The 22256-nt window shown below is 38.1% G+C and overlaps 1 protein-coding gene across 2 annotated transcripts; it reads left to right on the top strand.

The window, feature by feature from the left end:
* Positions 1-6484: 6484 nt before the first annotated feature.
* Positions 6485-20540, top strand: MEPE (matrix extracellular phosphoglycoprotein). 2 transcript variants are annotated; one of them, XM_011990738.1, is made up of 4 exons: positions 6485-6524; positions 8195-8260; positions 12113-12166; positions 18706-20540. In XM_011990738.1, the coding sequence occupies exons 2-4, from the start codon at positions 8207-8209 to the stop codon at positions 20170-20172; spliced, it is 1575 nt and encodes a 524-aa protein (XP_011846128.1). In that variant the 5' UTR covers positions 6485-6524; positions 8195-8206; the 3' UTR covers positions 20173-20540. The 2 variants fall into 2 exon arrangements, with proteins under 2 accessions (XP_011846128.1, XP_011846127.1); XM_011990737.1 differs by lacking the exon at positions 6485-6524 and adding an exon at positions 13166-13258 and having other exon boundaries at positions 8201-8260.
* The last annotated feature ends 1716 nt before the right edge of the window (positions 20541-22256 follow it).

The raw sequence follows: 22256 nt of genomic DNA, 5'->3' as shown, positions 1-22256 counted from the left end.
CCATGTTGGCCAGGATGGTCTCAATCTCTTGACCTTGTGATCTGCTATATTCCATTGGGTATATACCCAGTAATCGGATTGCTGGGTCAAGTGGTATTTCTGCCTCTAGATCTTTGAGGAATTGCCACACTGTCTTCCACAATAGTTACTAATTTATACTCCCACCAACAGTGTAAAAGCATTCTTTTTATCTCCAGCCTCATCAACATATGTTTTTGTTTTTCTTTTTTGACTTGTTAATATTAGCCGTTGTGACATGTGAGATGGTATCTCATTGTGGTTTTGATTTGCATTTCTGTAATGATCAGTGGGGATTTTGAGCTTTTTCTCATATGTTGCTGGCCACATGCATGTCTTCTTTTCTGAAGTGTCTAATCATGTCCTTTCCCCACTTTTTAATGAGGCTGTTTGTTTTTGGGGTTTTTGTGTGTGTGTGTGTAAATTTATTTAAGTTTCTTGTAGACTCTGGATATTAGACCTTTGTCAGATGGATAGATTGCAAAACTTTTCTCCCATTCTGTAGGTCGTCTTCTCACTCGGATGATAGATTCTTTTGCTGTGCAGAAGCTCTTTAGTTTGATTAGATCCCATTTCTGATGGAGTATTTTAAATCCTGAGCTACCGTATGAGAAGTCCAGCCTATTCTGCAGGAGCGAGAGGTCCTATGGAGAAGCACTGTGGCATATCGGACGTGCAGCTCAGTCAAGTTTTGGGATGACCCTTGCACCCCATCTCTGACTATGCCATTTGAGAAATCCCAAGTGAGAATCATGCAGCTGAGCCAAGTTAACACACAGAAACTTGAGAGAAAACAGGGAATTTGTATTTCAAACTACTAAAAGTTTTAAGGTGATATGTTAATAGCAGCAGATAATTGGAACAGGAACTGACAAGCATAGAGAAAATCTGCATTGGTGAGAATTAAGGAATTCATGAAAAAGGAGAGAAAATAAAAATGATAACACAATGCAGATAAGCATGAAGTTAAAAATAAACTGAGAAGACTATATACACCCTCATTTGGTAAGAAAATATTAATACAAGTTCAATACAATGAATAGCTAGCTGGTAAAAGTCCTCATGTTCTGTATCCTGAGGAGAAGATTCTTGGTCTTGAAAAACAAAACAGCAACCTCTGAAAAAGCCTATTATGAGAGTAAGAGATATTTTCCTCTTGAGGTCACACAACAAAGTTTTGCAGCCACTTCCAGCAATGTCACCATGTCCTGAAGGAAAGGGCTGGCATCATTATAATTATATTTTAACTACATCCTCTGAGTTACATTTTAAGGTGGAGTAAGACATCTTTCTAATATAAAAATAAAAGCAAATTATATTGACATGTCTTCTCTTTGTTTGTAATAGAGGAATGGGTAAACAAAAAGCCTAGAGGAATGAACACAGCTAGCTTCATGCTCTGCTATGACCCTCCATGATTCTGCATCTGGCTGAAATTTTTATGGCTTCTGTTGAAATTCCCAAATGCTGAGAGAAAAAATAATAACTAAAAATCAAATTAATTTGAGGGTAAAGGAGAAAGTTGGTTGTAAGTGATGCTTTAGAAAAGGTGACCTTTTTGAGCTTAGGATGATTGTTGATACTCATGAATGAATGTGTTTAAAATGAAAACATCCCCTCTGCTAAAAACAGGGCAAGACTCCCAGCACACTCATTTTGGACTCTATTTTGGAGATCAGTGGGAAGTAAATACTTCTATGAAATGCCTAAAGCCTTGACCATTCTAAGCATCTGTATGGTAAAGAGGAGATTTCTCAACATGGACCCCTCTGTTCTATTCACAACACTTCAAAGACTTGCCCACTGATGCAGGATGGGGAAATACTGTTTATTTGAAATGTATATAAATTAGAAGATAAAGAGTTATTTTGGCAAGTTAGAACATATGGAAAAGTATATTGTATATGTAAAACAGAGAGTTATTTTAGTTAAAACATATGGAAAAGTATATTGTGTAAGTCCGTCTAAAATGATGACAGAGAAATGTGTTACCTTAATAGAGTCAAGAATAAATTGAGGACTATGATACCAGGGAAAAAAGGACTTCCTACAAAACTAAGTTTGAAAAAATGTATATCAAAGCAATTAATCCCAGAGCACAAGTACAGAGAAGATGGGTCCTAGAAATAGATGAGAAAATGAAACAAAACAAAACAAAAAGCCTTATTCCTGGGTGAGAGTCCAATAGCTGGAACTGATAGTATAGGTTTCTAGTTAGCTAACATTTTATGAGATTGTTCACACTCAAGTGAGGGGTAAGAAATGAAAAACGTACAGCAGGATGAAACATGTTTCATGGAGTACTTCCATCCAGATTCTCTTTGAGAAGCAACTCTGTGTGTCAGTCTGAGCCAGCAAAGTCAGGCTAGGTGCATCACTGGTGGAGGTGTCCATTTTTGAACCAGGCACCAGGAACCAGAATAAAGTTCAAGTGTCCATTTCTTTCCCTTCTCAGTTGTTTCCTGTTTTTGTTTGTTTGTTTGTTTGTTTGATTTTGTTTTGTTTTCCAGTTAAATAGAGATGGTGTGAAGATACATATTTTTTTTTTACAGACTCCTGGTTTTAACTTTAGTTATTGGTTCCTTAGAAATGTCACGGCAAAACTCTTTATTATACAATAACCTTTAGAAAACTTATATTGAGTTTTTGAAGTTCAATTTCAACACAGAGGGCAAGTTTTAAGAGGGTAGAAGTAAAATCTCAACTCCACAGAACTTAGGCAAAGGATCATTCTACTAACTTTTTTTCCCCCAGAATTTCTTCTCTGCAACCTTCTAGCCAGAATAGGCTCTCTCTCTCTTTTTTTTTTTTTTTTTTTTTTGCTTTTGTCAATTGTAGGTTCTAAATTTAAAACTCAAGTTGAATTTTTTTAATTTAGCTTTGAATTCATTTTAGCTTTGAGAGCAGTATATTTAGCTACTGCCAGTTCACCCTTTGGTAGGACTAGTGGCTAAGCCAATTTTTTTCTCTTAAAACTGTATACATTTTCTTATCCTAGAACACAGGTTTCTCTAGATCAGAATTAATTTTTCATCACTCAAACGAAAGGGAAATCTTTTTAATGCACACTGAAATTCATTTGAAACTAAGAAAGACACATTTGAGGAATATCTGAAATTATTTATAAAATAATAGCAATAAAAAACTGAACATTTCCTAAGGCACATATCAAGTGCTTGCTCTTTAACTGGATCATTCAAAATATAAAGTTAATGTTATGAAACAGTGTAACAGCTTAAAAAACTGCATTATATACACATTATTATAGAAATTCCTGAATTATTTATTGCTTTAATAGCATATCCAAAGTTGAAAATGAGCATTTTTGTGGATTTCACTTGTCTTCCATTTAGAAAGCTCTGTATTTCCATTCTGTCTCATAACTGGCTGAACACTCTTTGTTGCCTACTTTCCTTGACTTCCATTTCCTTGTTAGCTCCTCTCTATATCACCTAAATCCTCTTTTTTTTTTTTTTGGACTTTGCTGAAATTCTGGTCATGGATTCTGTGTGCTCCTCATTTTCAGTTGGAGAAACTGAGGCACAGAAAAGTTCAAATTAGTTGTTTAATCAAGTTGCCACAGTAAACAAGCGGTAGAGTCAGGATTTGAACTCAAGTGTATTTGCTTCCAAAGCTACTAGAGTTCAATGTTTCCACTGTCAATGACAATATTCAAATATTCTAAGATCTATGCTTGAACTGTGTGAAATAAATTTGTTTTTTTGTAAATTACCCAGTCTGTGGTATTGTGTAGTAGCAGCATGAACAGACTCAGATAAACCTGCAGCTATATGACTGTCTATGGGAAGACCATTCCAGGAAGAAGAAATAGGAAAAATAGTGCCCCAGAAATAAAAGCCCTGTGGCTTGTTCCAGGAGCAGAGAAGAGGCCACTTTGGTTAGAGGGACTGAGCAAGGGGAATAGCAGCAAATGAGGTCAGAAGGTATTAGATGACAGATGGTATAGGACCTGCAGGTCATTGCAATGCTTTTGACATTGCTATGAGTAAGAAGAAAAGTCCTTTGATGTTTTAAACACCGGCATGATTGAGGAGTGACTGAAGTAGGAAAAAGGCAGAGAGAATGGTTAGGAAGCTCTTGCAATAATCCCAGCCAGAGATGATGGAGGCTTGAACCTGAATACGGCAGAAGGGATAATGAGATCTGGTCATATTCTGAAGAAGTTTGGGAAAAAAAGGTAATAGGATTTGCTGAGGTACCAGATGTGGCCTGTGAGAAAATAATCAAGAATCAGGATGACACCAAGGTTTTTGTCCTGAGCAGCTGGAAGAATAAAGTTGATTTTTTCTTCATGTTAGAAAAAATGCAGAAGAAAATGGTTTTGAGGAAAATATTGTGAGTTTGGATTTAGACATGAATTTTATAAGATGGACAATTTAGGACACTCAATTTCTTAATGAAACAAGTAACACACCTATATTAGAATGAATCTTTCCAGTGCGATTGCCTGCTCTCTTGTTTTGCCCAAACTGGCTACCAAAATCATTGTTGTAATAGTTTGAGAGGTTCCACTTAATCTAAAAATATTATAATACCTGTAAAGGTCATTGACATTACAACTATATATTAAAGCATCAATAAAAATGTAAGAGTTATTCAACCTATACTTTGTGATAAGAACTACCTTCTCCTACAGTGAAATATGCTTTTAACAGTTGTATATTAAATACACAAATGATATATAATAAGGTTTAAGTGTAAACTCTCAATTTCTCTCAACTCTCCAAATAGACAAAAACCAAAACATAAAACACAAACAAAACAGTCTTTCATCAGTTCTACCTGAGAAAATTGTTCCTCTTCTAGGTCAGGCTAACTCTCTCTCTCTCTCTTTTTTTAATCATATCTGAACTCTGCAGTTCCTCTTTTGAGTGTCCAGAGCTGCTTTTCCTCCTGTCCCTCACCTCATGGCCACATCTGGTACCTCAGCAAATCCTATTACCTTTTTTTCCCAAACTTCTTCAGAATATGACCAGATCTCATTATCCCTTCTGCCGTATTCAGGTTCAAGCCTCTATCATCTCTGGCTGGGATTATTGCAAGAGCTTCCTAACCATTCTCCCTGCCTTTTTCCTACTTCAGTCACTCCTCAATCATGCCGGTGTTTAAAACATCAAAGGACTTTTCTTCTTACTCATAGCAATGTCAAAAGCATTGCAATGACCTACAGGTCCTATACCATCTGTCATCTAATACCTTCTGACCTCATTTGCTGCTATTCCCCTTGCTCAGTCCCTCTAACCAAAGTGGCCTCTTCTCTGCTCCTGGAACAAACCACAGGGCTTTTATTTCTGGGGCACTATTTTTCCTATTTCTTCTTCCTGGAATGGTCTTCCCATAGACAGTCATATAGCTGCAGGTTTATCTGAGTCTGTTCATGCTGCTACTACAGAATACCACAGACTGGGTAATTTACAAAAAACAGAAATTTATTTCACACAGTTCTGGAGGCTGGGAAATCCATGATCAAGAGGCCAGTATGTTCATTGTCTGGCGAGGGCTGTCTATCTCTTCCTCCAAGATGGCACGTTGCTACTGCATTTCCAGAGGGGACAAATGCTGTGTCCTCACATTGCAGACAAGCAGAAGGGCAAAAAGGGACTAGCTAGTTTCTTCTTGCCCTTTTATAAGGTCACTAATCCCATTCATAAGGGGTCTGTCCTCATGACTTAATTACCTTCTAAAGAGCCCATCTCTCAATACCATCACCTTGGGGTTTAAGTTCTAATACATGAATTTTGGAGGGACACGTACATTCAAACCACAGCAAGGTCTTTACTCAAAAGTTACCTTCTCATTGAGGCCGTCCCAGGACTTCCTATCTAAAATTTCAACCCGGTGTCCCCACCCCCATTGCTTGTTCCTCCCCACAATATCTTTTCTCCATAGACTTCATCTATGTCAGTATCTAATCTATTTAACTCTTTTATCTTGTTTATTATCTGTCTCCCTTTTTGGATTCTAAGCTCCAGGAAGACAGGGATTTTTTTTTTCTGTCTTGTTTTGTTCACTGTAGTTTCGCCAATGCCTGTCACATAGTAGGCACCTAAAACATTTTTGTTAAATGTTGCTGAATTTCATTTAGATAAAATTGACATCATAAACTTTCTACATAAAATGATAGCAAAAATGTTTTCCATTTCTAAACTTGTTAGGTATTCAGTCGGTCCTAATTAGCAGTTCTGAAATCAATTTTGATTATCTGACAACATGATGTCCAAACTGAGGTATTTATATTTTCTGTTTATCCCACTTTCTGGAACATTTGATAGTAGCTCTCTACCACAAACACATTTTTAGATTAAAATTACTTCGCCCCCCTATGGTTATCTGTGGGCACTTGTAACAAATTGTTTGCTAGTGCTGAGTGAGCCAGTGCTGATTGGCCATTGGGAACTCGAACAAACTTTAAATTTCAGCAAAATGCTCAGAGACTGCTAATCCTGCGACAAGAAGCCAGGTATTCTGAAGGTAAAAGATACCAGGTAATTTGGCTTTCATGTTCTTGATAGCAAATAGCTTTATATCATAGTTGTTTACGTTTTTAAGATGCTTGCCACCCAAGTAGGTTTTTATTACCTTTGAAAATCTTCTCTGCTGAGCACAACTATGTATTATTTGGTGCTTTGCTTTATAAACTAGGAAATGTGTTGCCATGCTCTAGAAATCATCAACTAAAATTGATGATCTGATAACAACTTTCTCCTTTTTTGTTATTAGCATTATCAAGATCCAGAGTAACTCAGACTTTAATTTTCCTCTATCCCTTCACTTAACAAACTGTAATCAGGAATATCTGATCTTATTCATACTTTGAAACCTCGTCTGTGTTGATATTTCTACTGATCAGCATTAAATCATTTCATAAATTACTTACGTTGTCCTGATCTATAAAATGCTTGGAAGGGTTAACTATAGTTAGAATTTAGATCCGTTAATTTAGAAAAACATAGCCTAGGATTTTAGAATATATTTAATAGCTATATTTATTTCTCCAAATACCAGCTTTTCCTTGAGATGTTTAAAGATTGCAAGAATATTTAGATTATTTTTTCCCATAAAAATATTTTTTCTTCATGAAATCTCAGAGTGGTATAAATTTACTGTTTTCATAATATAATAATAAGATCAATAGTCCAAAGACATGTTGACTTTTTTCCAGTCTAATGGCTACCTAAGTGAGCTCACTAGTTCCTGTTGGTATATTTACCAAAACATAAACAAATACCTTTGTTTGTAACTAAATGTTAGTATTTTGAACATCATTTTGTTGAGCCCAATATAAGCCTTTAAGTCAACTGCACATGGATTTTTCTGTAATGAGATAAAAGAATAGAAAGTTATTTAAGGTGGCAGACAGTCTTGATTAAGAAAACTGGGTCTATAGCCACATTGCCTGGATACTAATCCCAGTTCTGCCCCTTAGTATTTGTGAGTTATAAGGCAAGTTATTTGATCTTTTTGTGTCTATTTCCTAATCTATACAACAGGCATAGTAACGCCACCTAACTTGTAGGGTTGTTGTGAGGCTCAAATAATTGAATGCATGCAAAATTCTTAGACCCAGTGCTTAGCTCATTTTAGTATTCAATAAATGTTAGCTATTAATGTCAGTGTTGCAAAAATTAGTTCACTCTCCAGCCCATGAATGGCTACTAATTCAGACACATTGCTAATGAACATGAGACACAGATTAGGGTACCAGCCTGGAGGGAGATAAGCTTTCCCCACAGTGCAATCTGCTGCCCTGACAGACTTAGAGTGTGTTACGGGCTGCTGCATCAACTTAATGTCATTTTGAATTATGCAAATAATTAAACAATCTCTTTCTAAAGACAAGAGGAAGAAGAGCTGATGATACAGCAAATAAATGTGTCTATAAAATATATTTCTATCAACTGACTTTACTGTTTTAATGATATTGAATAATTTTCATTTTCACATTGGAATAACTAGACATATGAAAGCTCCTAGATTAAAATGTCCACACTCGGGTATAAGTAAATTATACATGGTCTATACACACACATACACAAAAAGAAATGAACTGCCAAGGGGAAGGGTGTTTATATATTCCTATGTGTTTTATCTCTTCTTACGGCCGCAGTTTATAACTGGCAATGCTTTGTGGTAAGATATTGTTGTCTTTTCACAGAGATTCTCAAAGATGCGAGTTTTCTGCGTGGGACTACTCTTTTTGAGTGTGACCTGGGCAGCACCAGTAAGCATTTACAAATTCAATTATGTTTCAGATCATCTCTTGCTCTCTTCGTTTGTTTTTCTTTCAAGCAATGTTTATTTAAATTAGTAGCATCTACCTAATTCACTTATTTTAAAAAGTACCAAGCAAACAGAAAGCATCCAGCACTTAACGCACTTAACCAAGGAGGTTCTCAATAAACGTGTGCTGAACTGTGAGATCTCACAACGTTGCCTTTTAAGGAACACCAAAACCAGATTTTTTGAGAAAACCAGGAGGCAGCCACAGCATTTCAAATCCGCTGATACTAATGAGTGATACTCAAAGACTCAAACTATAACATGGCAAAATAACCTTTTAATATTTTCCTGAAAACTTAAAGAATTTGACATGAATGTTTTAAAGCTAACCAACTAGATTTAGCAGATAGATAAAAATACAAAGAGACAAGAACTCTTCTGTATTTCTTGCAACACCCCAATACTGTGGGATCCTAGTCGTGATTTTTCTCTTCATCAGTGAGGCTACAGATGGGATGTAGTACCCCCAAGCTTAGCCCAAATCAAGCTCCTACTTCCCTGTGTGTCTTTTCTTCCCTCTGACTCACCCAGTTGAATATTCAGGATGTGACCAAATTATCTTGTGAAAATGCTGAGTGTTAGTTATTTTCTGCAATGCAGACACAGTGCTAATTAGATAATGTCTGAGCAGCATCCTAACTTATCAGAACAACCTTTTTGGTTGGAGAACCATGGAAACAAATTGTCATCCCATTGCCAGTCATACTTATATATAGGTCCTGAGTGAGTGGGTGACTAGTAGGGTAACCAGGCTGATGAGGATGACCAGGCAGCTGAGGGCCACATGGAAGGCAGTGAAAGTTGGGGAAATGTGTTCCCTTCTCCACACACTCTGTGCAATAAGGGTGTGCAGTACAGTCCTGTGGGGCCTGTACTGCTCACAACACGCATTTGCGAGGCCCCATGCACAGACCTCACTCAATCAAGGCCTAGAGGCTCAGGTGTTTCTCCCACCTTTCACGGGGGAAGAATGAGTCTTGCTGTCCCAGCTCAAGTCAGCCAGCTGAAGACTTTATTTTGAGCAACGTATTCCAAGAAACAGCTGGAGTGGGGCTTTCTCATCATTTTCCAGTAAATGTGCTATGTCAACATCCATTCAGTGACCACTGATCAGAAGAGGATGCCAGCTTTCCTCCCCAGAGGCAGACAGTGCCACCTCCGTTACAGGGCCACATTCAAGCCCAAGACATCTGCCTGAGGGTATAGTGAGGAGAAGGGAGGGATGCATATTTCAAATGAAAGCAGCTCAGCAAGGATGCAGAGGCAATATTTGTAACTGTGAATCATTAAATATGATGGTTTTTTCCAGGTATAAAGATGCCATTTTAGTAATTACCTAAATTTTTAAATGATAGATTGGTGGCTTAAGAAACTAGTATATACTCAGTCACTTGCATACGTCTTGGAATTACAAGCCAAATTCTAGAAGATTTTTAAAAGGAAGAAAATGAATGTTTATTAGGCTATGCAATTCAGTTAATATTCATCAACATGCAGTTAGACTAGAAAGACTTTGTTGTAAGTCACAACAAATCAAAACTGTACCTAGGTACTCTATATTGTCAAGTATGCTTCTAACCCATATGTGTGTGCGTGTTCTGTAAGAAGATCCCTGATACCCCATACTATGATTTCTTTCTTTTGCTTAGTATCTGCCCATCTCCTTTTTATGCTTTCTTCTTCCTATAGTCCAATTTCCAGAACTGTTTGCACTGTTTTTATATTTTTGAAGAGTGATATAATGGTCCAAATTTATATTCACACGATTATATAAGAATCAACATAAGAAATGCAATAAAGGATAAAACTATAAAATATGCCTTGAAGATAATTAATATAAAGTTTAGGAACATTTCCTCTTATTACTAAATGCTTTTTCGTATTTAGTCATTTAAAAATTTATTATTTTAACCCTGGGACTTTGAGGCAGAAGATTTAAATCAAAATATCTTCTCTACTTCTACTGCAACTACCAACTGTATGAGTGTAGACAATTCTGTTTCTTCCACTGCTTATCTTATAAGGGTTACTTTGGGACTCAAATGAGATTATGTGTACAAAAGCAATTTACAAACTATAAAGTATCCTATAAATAGAAGGTGTTATTGATAAACTATTGTTATTTTCTAGAATGAAATAGAATATTAGCCTGCTATGCCTTGGAGTCCAGCCATGGAGGTGCTTTCTAAACTTCTGAGTTTCATATTTTGAAGATGATTTTATCCGCCAGAGTCCAGTCCGGAAAACAAAATTCACTACAGAGAGCTCAGTAGAGGGACTGTCTAAGGGAAACTAGCTATAAAGTATAAGGAAGAACAGAAAGGCCAACCAGGGGTGGTGAGACCACCCAAGGATCAAAGTTACCACCACTCTTAGGGCTTGAGGGAAAAAAAAGGTGTTGCTCCCAGGCCCCTGGGTGGGGGGAACTAGGACCACAAAGGAGATGTACCTGGTTCTAGAGATGCAGCCCCAAAAAGAAAGAGCAAAGAAGGACATACCCTGGCTTCTCTCTCCTCCTACCCCTCAGTCTCATGCCAGGCCTCCTTCACCCAAACCCAGTCTAAACACAGAGGACAAATGAGTTTGGGAAATGAGGGAATCAGTTCAGATTGAGCTGGAGATGTAAAGGCGCTTAGAGCAAGCCTGGACATTCCCAATATCTTAGTGCAAGGAACGACCTGTCTGTATTAAACAAAATATAGAAACTTACAGCTTCTTCAGGAAGAACACTTTGCAGGTAAATATGACAGCTGGCCTAGGTGGCCCTCTTTCTGTTTATCTCTTTATTCAATCTTTCCCTTAAGGAGTTTTCTCTTTTATATGATTGATCCACCGTGATGCCTGCTTCCGCTGTAGCACACCCATTCAAACACGACCCAGTCCGCCCATTGGTTCCCGGTGCCACATCTGAGATAGGCTAGGAGTTTCTAAAAGAAAGAGGTAAATGAAAAATACTGAGAATTAAAGAATTGTTACATCTATTCCTTTCATAAAACACTTGCTCCCAGATTTATGGTTCCTGTTCTGCATGCTTTCCTGTGGTACACAAACTTTAGCCCAAAGGCCTGGGACAAACTGCCGGGGTCTATTCTTTCTTCACTTCTGCCCTTTCTGTGCTTCAATAGCTACCCTTCACCCTATGCTACCCTCAAGAAATTTTGACACTTTATGTCAAACCAAGAAAAAGAATTTGTCCTAATTTGCTGGCCACCTCCATTTTTCCTTCTCAGAATGAAACATCTGGCAGCAATAAGGTTTTATTCTTAGGTGTGATCCTACCCCTCATGTGAACAGCTATGGTTTGACTCTCCCTGGGCCATCAACAGCCTCATACCTTAATTCAATATTACAGTTACTCAACTTATATAATTAATGCACACATATAATTTAAATCGTCAAACTCTGATTTTAGTTCACTTATACTTAACAGCTCCCAGTTTGCCAGTGAAAACTTCTTTTTCAGTGGATTCCGATGGCAGCCAAGCTCCTTCATCTGGGGTGCCATCCCTCCCTTCTCCCCCAGCACACCCACTTAGCGGTTGTCTGAGCTTGAATCCAGTTCTGTAGTGGAGAAGGCATTGTCTCCCTCTGGGGGCAGAAAGTTGGCACTGTCTTTCGTAATACTGAAACAAATATTAACGCAATGAATGTGTCAATCTTCTTTTGGTTAGAATGATTTTCCACATTGAATAATACAACCCAGTGAGAGAAAAATAAATGAAACGTTTGTTTAATGAAGTTAATGAAATAGAATGTTCTAGTGGGTGAAGTTTTGTTTCTTGTTTCCTTTCAGACATTTCAACCACAGACAGAGAAAACTAAGCAAAGCTGTGTGGAAGAGCAGAGGGTAAACAGAATTCATCTCAAATAACTCTATTTCGGCTCTGTAAAGAAAAAGTCAGTGAGAGAAAAGTGTAACTGTCAAAATAGTCTTGGGCACTTTGAATGGAAGTGCAAAATTATACAACATAATATTGGCACTTTCTAGTCAATCAGGTATTGTAATTCACACATCATGTGTGACAGAAAAGAGGAAAACATTGTGAATAGAGATTTATTTCTCTCCAATATGATTTCTTCCTTCAAATGAAACAATGCTTTGCCAGGCAACCTTCTCGGGGCTAAGAGAGTAAGAATTTGGGAACATTGCTACTAGCAAACAATATTTTCCCACACATGCACCTGACAAACACTTGGCTCTCAGAATGATAAATAAGGGAGTAAAGGGGAAGGTAGCTCTCAGGTCTTAATGGGGAATTCTATGTCCATGGAGTTAGCTTTCCATATGCAAACAGTTAAACGAATCCTCCCCGCTTTGCATGCCACCAAATTGCAGCTTACTTCTGCCTATCACAGAAAATTATGTTCTAAGAACTAACAATCTTCTGTACTTTATCTCAGCTGAAAATTACAAAGGCCAACATTGCCGGCTTAAGAGCCTGAACGTTCATGCTGTGAGTTTTGCCAATTAGACATCAGACATGAATATTGTAAATCCTGCCTTTCTCCCGGTCCTCTCACCCCCTCCCACCTGAAAATATTTCCACATGCTCCAATTCCATAGAAATTTGGTAATAAAATCCATCCACCCTAGGACAGAAAACAGTTGACAGGCCCTTAGGGAAAACGGATTTAGAGTTATGTAGAAAAGAGAGAAGGAACAAGTTGCTGTCTTCGGGAGCTGGCTGACACACACCCTCCTGTGGTTATAAGAAGTACTACCATTTGTCAGAGGCAGAATTCAGCTTCACCCAAGTTTTAAAGTTTCTCATAGGATTAAAAAGAGAGTTCAAAAATTTCTTTGTAAGAGATAAATGTGCCTTAATATAATGTTGTGTTTTTGTAGATAACATACAAGGGTCACCATGAGAAACATGGACATTATGTTTTTAAGTGTGTTTACATGTCACCTGGGAAGAAAAATCAAACTGATGTAAAGGTAAGCTGAATCTCTGAATGACCATTCTTAGCATGACTAAACTCTGGACTAGCCCTAGAGGAAAATGTAGGGGAGGTGAAGTTTACTTTTGCTTGCTCTGGGGTTTCTGTCTTAAGGCTGACACTTTTTGTCCCTTCTCTCACTCCCCGGGCTCCTCAAGCCTCTCTACTACAAAACTCCGGGTCCCAGAATCTTCCTGATCCCCAACCCATGCCTTGGCCCACATCTCGCTCTGCTTCAGGACCTGCAGCTGCAGGTGTGATACTCATGGACCCCAGGTGCCCATGGGCTGCTGTGTTATTGCTTCTAAGTAACGTTTGGTGTTTTATAAGGAAGTTTCCTTGACATATTCTACCATACGCTCTGACGGTGGGGATCTCAGCAGAGAATGGCTAAGAGGAGAAACCATTTTGGCCTAATGAGTGACACATTTTACTGTCTCTTAAATTCATTCCATGGGTAACTCCATCTGTGTTGGGTTGCTCAGAAGTAAAAGAATGAGGCCCTTGTCACTGCAATGACAATAATTCTTTTCACTCAGTCGCTTCTTGTAGATTCATTGGCCAAAGGGCTGGAAATAGCTTGAAATACCATCAGAAAAAGGGCTATTGACTTTTTCCAAATCTGGTTTTATTCCCCATGGAAGCAATAGTTTGTTTCCCTTCAGCATGTTATTTTCTTCTGCCATCAATATCCTTTAGATGACATCTCTAAGACTACATCTAACTGTAAATAAGTTAAAACATATCCATTTGACAAATACATGTGGAGTTCTTAACTTGTGTGTAAGATACTATGTGAGATAAAACGACTGAGAAACAAATTCTTTCTCTCCAGGATCTTAGAGTTAGAAAAGAAACAAAAGGCGCTTACAGAAATTATTGTGAAACACCACAGAATGTGGGAGGTGCTATGTGAGTAGCATCCAGAAGAGAAAAAAGATCATGCTTTAGGGGCTTGGAGTAGAAAAAAATTAGTTCCTAGCCTGTAGTGTTCATAATGGAAACAATTGCGCTGGGCCATGGAGGATGAGTAGGATTTGAGCAAACAGAAGTGAGTGGGTGAGGCCATTCTCCATGAAAAACTCATAGGAATCAAAGCATGGAGACCGAAAAGCAGAGCATAGAGAAGCAGTCAGCCAACTGGTACACGGACCACCGAACAGTCAGAAATCATTTAACACAACCAAATGTAAGAAAAGTTTCTTTCTATTTTTGATATTTTCTTCAATGCAAAAATAGCCATCATAGACCACAGGTTAAAAGTTGTTTCATGTTTTCATTTGGTCTTCTAATATAGAAGACTATTCAGTCTTCTAATAAAATGCACACAATTCATTAGTGTATATGTTACTTTTCTTAAAAGCAGAAAAGCACCAAAAATAAAACATAACTTCCCACTTCAGACAAGAGGGAGAAAAAATTATGAAGAGATTACTATAACCTACTGATTTTAGATTTAGTGTTTAACTCAAAAGGTTATATTAGTGATGAGTAAACAACAATGAACTTGATTGCAAAGGAAAACATAAATGTCCAAGTAAAACTTTCTGAGACTCAATTACTCAAGTCAAATATTTAAAATACTTTTTGTTTAGTGATATATTACAAAGTTTATTTCTATTTTTTTCTCATGGCAAAATCTTATTTCAGAATATACCCACCAATATTAAAAAAATTAATGAACAATAATGCCATAACTTTTACAAATAAGTAATTTCAAATTATATTTTACAAATATTACACATTGGCACTTTTGCAGACCACATATTAGCCAGCTTCTTAAAAGTATAGGGCACTTCTAAAAGCCATTTTTATTTTGAGATTCAAATGTGAGCTGATTCAACAATTTCCCCACTACTTCCAACAGTTAATAAGATACATGTATAAAAGCAGACAGTCCTCCAAGCAGAACAGTACCTCTGTTTGGGAGCAAAAAGAGAGAGAGAGTCCAATCAAAATATATTTCAGATAACATCCCATCAACGGCTTCAAGCTTACAGAACACACAGCCTGAGGGTGACAATTGGCCAATACAGGAGCAGGGGGTCCAGAGTTTGTCCATCTTCATCTGCCTCTAAAACCAATATTAGAGAAGTCCAGAGACTGGGAGAACCTCTGTGCATCCAGTAATCACATGACTATCATTAATATTATCTAGGAAAGAAACTATCATTCATTAAAGGGCTATGCCCAGTTCTGTATGCTTTACATGCATTATTTAATAAAAATAATTTAATTCTTCCCAAAATATTGAAAGGTAGATATCATTTTTATTTTACAGCTAAAAAAGCTAAGGCTCAGAGAAGTGAAATGATGCTCCCAAGATCACACAGCCCATAAATGGCAGTGAGGCAACTCATTCTAATGCATGTGCTCTTTCCATAGCACAGCTACTTTCGTGAGCACTGGACTGAGGGATTAAGAAAGACAATTTGGCAATTCCTGCCTGCTATTTCACTCAACACATTCCCTATGATCCTGCGCGATCTCAGCTCACTGCAAGCTCCGCCTCCCGGGTTCACACCATTCTCCTGCCTCAGCCTCCTGCGTACCTGGGACTACTGGCACCCGCGTGCTTGGCTAATTTTTTTGTATTTTTTTAGTAGAGACGGGGTTTCACCGTGTTGGCCAGGATGGTCTCGATCTCCTGACCTCATGATCCACCCACCTCAGCCTCCCAAAGTGCTGAGATTACAGGCGTGAGCCACCACCCCAGCCTGCATTTGGTTTTTCTATCTTCTTTGCTACCTTCCCTACGCACTTGACCAAATACTGTGAGCTTCTGGCTGCATGCTCTTTTTCTCTCCATCAGGGAGCTCTCGTGTATTCTGACATCTTTAATGAACACATCTAAGATGTCCACATGCTTGACAAGAGCCAACAAATTGAAGTGGTGGTCAAAAAGACAGCACAAAATTAAGCTGTTATTAGTAAAAATAGGGCTGTGGTCAAGGCAAGGAAGCGGATGAATTCCCCATGCTTGGGGCTGATCAGGTCCCATCAGAGTCAAGGTCTGATTTGGGATCGCACAAACAAAAGGGAATTCATCATCAGGTGATGGGTCTGAATGGAGTCACCTAACACAAGAGGACTGTAGTGTCAACCTGGAGAAGAGAAAGCCGCCAGTGAGTTCGAAGGAAAACTAAACTTTTTCAAATGTTGGGAGGGTTTCATAGGAAAGAGAAAATAAACTTATTAGGTGTTGCATCAGGAAAAATGGATACTAGTTTCAAGTTAAAAATTTATTGAAAAAATTACAACTATATATAAGTGAAACAATAGAATCTGAAAAGTAATAAACAATTAGCCTGTAAGATGTTCAAGGAAAGAAGAGTTGACCATAGGCTATGAAAACTGGGAAGGACTTGTACTGGGATCCCCCAAGAACCTGTGATACCCAATTCTCTATCTCTAACTGTATATTGCTTTTAGAGCTCAGGTTCTATATTCCCTTAACATCAATATGTCTAACATTAAAGTCCTTGTCTTTTTCACCCTGTCTTCATTTTTACATGTTAACATTCCAGTCCATTTTAGTTATTAAGGCTTTTTCTGCTTGGGCACCAAAAGAAGGGTTTTTTTTCTTTGTAATGTTTTTCATTGGTATAATCCTAATCCAAGTGATTACATCTCATTACTGGATACTGCAAAAGCTTCCTACATGTTCTTTCGTACCACTGTTCCTCCTAAATCCTTAATTTGTATTTTGTTAATCTCCTATGAACTTCCACTAGCTCTTCACACTCTACAAAATAAAACCAAATTCTTCACCCTGGCATTCCATCTTCTACAAGTCTCCGGCACTCTGTTTGTCTGTGCAGACCCAATTGGTTACGATGTCTCTGCCTCACAGACCTGCCCCCACCCTCCATACCCCTCAGGATCACTGCCTTTGCCAATGAATATCACCAGATATTGCTTAGAACATGTAGCACCCAGCCTAATTTTTTCCATGTTCCACTCTCTCAATAAATATCTCTTATGTTGATTTCATATTACTCATCAGTTCAAAGGCCTATATAGGGATGTTATATATTCCAGCTCATCCTACAATTTGGAGGTGAAAAGAAAAAATGACATTTAGTCTGTCTATAATCGTTCTGTTGCTCAAGAGCTCCTCATGGAGGAGCAAGGGAATGTGCAGAAATTAAATTCAGTCTGTTTAAACTTAAGGTTATCTAATAATTAAAATAGTTTATTTAAATAAATCAGTCTCTTTAGTTAAAAATGCTCAGATCCTCACTCCCCCTCCTTCTCCCTCTAAGATGGCATCCAGGTGTGTGGCTTACACCATCCACTACATACCGTGCACCAAATGGACAACAAGGCTTACACCATAGTGAAGAGGAAGACTTGGAACCTTCAGATATGCATGGGATAATGTTGCCTAACCACTTGAATGTGTCTTGCCCTGCCTCATTCTAAAATGAAGTTGTTGGCTACCATAGCTTAGGATTCAATCAGTATAGCCTTGACTGGGACCCAGTGGTGACTCAGTCTCTCTTAGCTCCCATGGGCAATTTAGACTTCTCTCTGTTTGAGTATGACTCACATTTGTCCCTAGTATGTACTCCATCTACGCTGCTCCTTTTAGACCCATTTCACTTCCTCTATGGCAACACTCTCTGGAAATCTCCAGACCAGATGCTCAGACACTTCTATATTTAGCCTATGCTGCAGAGAAATAGCGAGTGGCATAGGGTACAGTCAATCTCAGCTCTTTCTTCCTGACCGCATTGTTCTGCCAAGCTTACTGAAAGTTGACTGCACCCAAGGGTGATAAAACCCAGGATATGGAGCAGCATCTTCACAGATCCTGCCCCTTCCCCCACCAAAAAAAAGAATGAATTGAAATATAGATATAAATACTTTATTCTCCTGCTCCGCTTTCTCTTTTTCATCCCATTATTCTCCCAGGGACTTTTCTTTTAAATGTTAGAAGATTCTTCTATTTGCAGATTTTCTGTTTAAAAAGAAGCAAGAAAGAAAGGAAAGAAAAAGAAAATACTCTTTCTTTTAGGCAGATGAATACCTCTGATGATCAGATTGAAGGAAAGAAAAGAGAGAGAGAGAGAACTAATTTTAATATATGAAATCCATTTTGCTTGCAATGACTCACTATTCCCACTCTGTAGGCTTAATCATATTATGTCTCAATTGTGTCCTGCTTCCAAACAATTGAATATGCCACTTATTCTTAAAATATTCTCACAATTTCCCTTCTGCATATTTGAATATTACCCGTTTTTCAAGCCTAGTTCATTCTTCTTTCTCCATGAAACCTGATTTGACCATTCTAGAATGACCTCTACCAGTAAACCTCTGTTGAGTTAATAGATCCTTTTTATTAAATATCTGGTGGATGGTTTTTATATTGCCTAAGAATTATTATATTTTTAAAATTTTACATGAAATAATCACTTCGTATTGAAAATTGTATTTTAGCAGGAAGAGAAAAACAAAGACAATATTGGTCTTCACCATTTGGGCAAGAGAAGAAATCAAGAGCTATCATCTAAAGAAAATATTGTACAGGAAAGAAAGAAAGATTTGTCCCTTTCTGAAGCCAGTGAGAATAACGGAAGTAGTAAATCTCAAAATTATTTCACAAATAGACAGAGACTGAATAAAGAATATAGTATCAGTAACAAAGAGAATATTCACAATGGCCTGAGGATGTCAATTTATCCTAAGTCAACTGGGAATAAACAGCTTGCGGATGGAGATGATGCTATCAGCAAACTACATGACCAAGAAGAATATGGCGCAGCTCTCATCAGAAATAACATGCAACATATAATGGGGCCAGTGACTGCAATTAAACTCCTGGAGGAAGAAAACAAACAGAACAAACCTAAGAATGTTCTAAACAAAATTCCAGCAAGTATGAACTATGCTAAAGCACACTCGAAGGATAAAAAGAAGCCTCAAAGAGATTCCCAAGTCCAGAAAGTTCCAATAAAAAGCAAAAGCACCCATCGTACTCAACACAACATTGACTACCCAAAACATTTCTCAAAAGTCAAAAAAATCCCCAGTGATTTTGAAGGCAGCGGTTACACAGATCTCCAAGAGAGAGGGGACAATGATATGTCTCCTTTCAGTGGGGACGGCCAACCTTTTAAGGACATTCCTGGTAAAGGAGAAGCTACTGGTCCTGACCTAGAAGGCAAAGATATTCAAACAGGGTTTGTAGGCCCAAGTGAAACTCAGAGTACTAATCTTGACACAAAAGAGCCAGGTTATAATGAGATCCCCGAAAGAGAAGAAAATGGCGGAAACACCATTGGAACTGGGGATGAAACTGCGAAAGAGGCAGATGCTGTTGATGTCAGTCTTGTAGAGGGCAACAACGATATCATGGGTAGTACCAATTTTAAGGAACTCCCTGGAAGAGAAGGAAACAGAGTGGATGTTGGCGGCCAAAATGCTCACCAAGGGAAGGTTGAGTTTCATTACCCTCCTGCACCCTCAAAAGAGAAAAGAAAAGAAGGCAGTAGTGATGCAACTGAAAGTACCAATTATAATGAAATTCCTAAAAACGGCAAAGGCAGTGCCAGAAAGGGTGTAGATGACTCTAATAGGAACCAAGCAACCTTACATGAAAAACAAAGGTTTCCTAGTAAGGGCAAAAGTCAGGGCCTGCCCATTCCTTCTCGTGGTCTTGATAATGAAATCAAAACCGAAATGGATTCCCTTAATGGCCCCAGTAATGAGAATATAACACACAGCAGAAAATATCATTATGTACCCCATAGACAAAATAATCCTACACGGAATAAGGGTGTGCCACATGGGAAAGGTTCCTGGGGTAGACAACCGTATTCCAACAGGAGGTTTAGTTCCCGTAGAAGGGACGACAGTAGTGAGTCATCTGACAGTGGCAGTTCAAGTGAGAGCGATGGTGACTAGTCCACCAGGAGTTCTAGCAGAGTGACGGTCTGAAGACCTCATCACCTGTGAGTTGACGTACAGGAGAGCCACCTGACAGCTGACCAGGTGAAGAGAGGACAGAGTGAAGAAATGAGTGAGCCAAGAATCCTGGTCTCCTTGGGGGAATTTTTGCTATCTTAACAGTCACAGTATAAAATTCTATTAAAGCTATAATGTTTTTAAGAAAAAAAAAATCATTACAGATTTATGAAATAGGTAACATTTGAGTAGGTGTCATTTAAAAATAGCTTGTGAATGTCACAAATGCCTTCTATGTTGTTTGCTCTGTAGACATGAAAATAAACATATCTCTCGATGATAATTTGTATTAAGTGATCTATAAGAAACTCTGTTGTCTGTGGTGCTTCATTTCAGAGGCAACAAGCTTAGCTCTGCCTCCAGCACAAGGAGTGCCTATGAAATTGATCCGCTGGGGAAATCTCAACTGTGCTCCTCCACACTCTCTGCTTGAGCCAGCCTTTCCTTTCCCCTCTGACCTCCATTTGTGCTGATACAGAGATCCTACTTCATATCTTCTTCCACTCTTTCCTCTGTTGCACATGTTGCACATATTCTGCAGCAAATATTAGCTCCTGAAACAAATCTCCATGTTTTCATTTTTCTCAGTTCTACCTCCTTCCAGACAAAGAGGACTATAGGGTAGAGGGAGGGCAAGAGGGAGAATTTGAGGAGAAACACAAATGCAAAGCCAAAACAAAAACTTAGTTTGAGAAATATCATTCACTGGCTGATCCCAAATCATTTCCAGGCTATTTCTTTCTCTTGTCTTTCAGTGTAGAGGTTTTTCCAGCTATTAATGGCTTTGTGACACTGTTCTGGAAACTAGATGTAAGTCTCCTCAGTTAGGGAACGGGGAAGAGCTCTGGAAAGCTCTTGTGCCTCCTGATAAGAAGAATTTATATAGCTGGTATACCATCCTTTCTCCTTTCTTGCCCTTTTCTTGGCTTGACATGAACCTGATGCCTGGAGGAACAGTCATGTTGTGGCCATGAAGGAAAGGACAAAATAATCCTAGAGGAGCTACTGAACCAGCTCCATCATCAGCTTCCTGCCTCCAGAATCTTTGTCCTGTGAGAAAAAGAATGCTCTTTTTAAGTGACTGTTTGGAATTTTGTTGCCGCTGTTATTGGTAGCTGAATTGAATTTGTAATTGATATACCTCTCCATTTTTTACATTCCTCCAAATGAGCAAGGTCAAGAGAAGAAAAGAAAGAGGTAGAGAATAGAGAAAGAAAAGTGCACACGTTTTCCCTTTAACATGTAAATTCCCAAACAACAGAAATCATAACTGAGACATTCTGTACAGCACCCAAATTATTAAGTTGAATAATGTATGTAGCAAAAGTCAAGTCAATGTCAATATATTATGGCACCTTCAAAAAATCTAAACTCCCACATTGGGTAGATAGAGGGTGCTTCATTTACTAAATGAAAGTGGCCATATAAGCTATTGAATAAATCAGACTCTCAACATACACAAATAATAATGACTAACACGATTTGCATAGATACCATGAGCCATGCTCTGTGAAGTCCTTTCATCCATACAAATACTCTATAATATGGTTACCATTATTACCCCCATTCTATAAATGAAGAAAAAGACACAGATCTGTAAGTATTTGCTAGGATTTATACCCAAGGAGTCTGGTTTCAGAGTGTTTACTCTTAAACAATCACTAACATGACATTTATTGCAAAGATAAATGTACATAATATACACATACATATATGACTGTATGTATATATAGACATGTATGTATACACATGTGTACATAGATTGTGTGTATATTCATCCACGTAATATGAATATGTGTGAGTATATGTGTGTTTTCGTGAGTGCACACACACACACACACACTTGAAACTTGAAAGAATGCAAAGTAGAACCTAAAAACAAGGAATATCTCCCCCCGGCCCCTCATTTGTTCCCTATCTTCTGGAACCAACAGATCAGAATCAAGGGAAAGACTTAACATATCACCCAATGTTACCATCAGAATTCCGGAGTAAACTATTCCTAGTAATTTGCTTTTTAAAAA

This window comes from Mandrillus leucophaeus, unplaced genomic scaffold (assembly GCF_000951045.1).
Source record: "Mandrillus leucophaeus isolate KB7577 unplaced genomic scaffold, Mleu.le_1.0 Scaffold381, whole genome shotgun sequence".
NCBI classification, from domain to species: domain Eukaryota; kingdom Metazoa; phylum Chordata; class Mammalia; order Primates; family Cercopithecidae; genus Mandrillus; species Mandrillus leucophaeus.
Note: the sequence above shows the minus strand (reverse complement) of the source record. Positions and strands in the feature narration are given on the sequence as shown.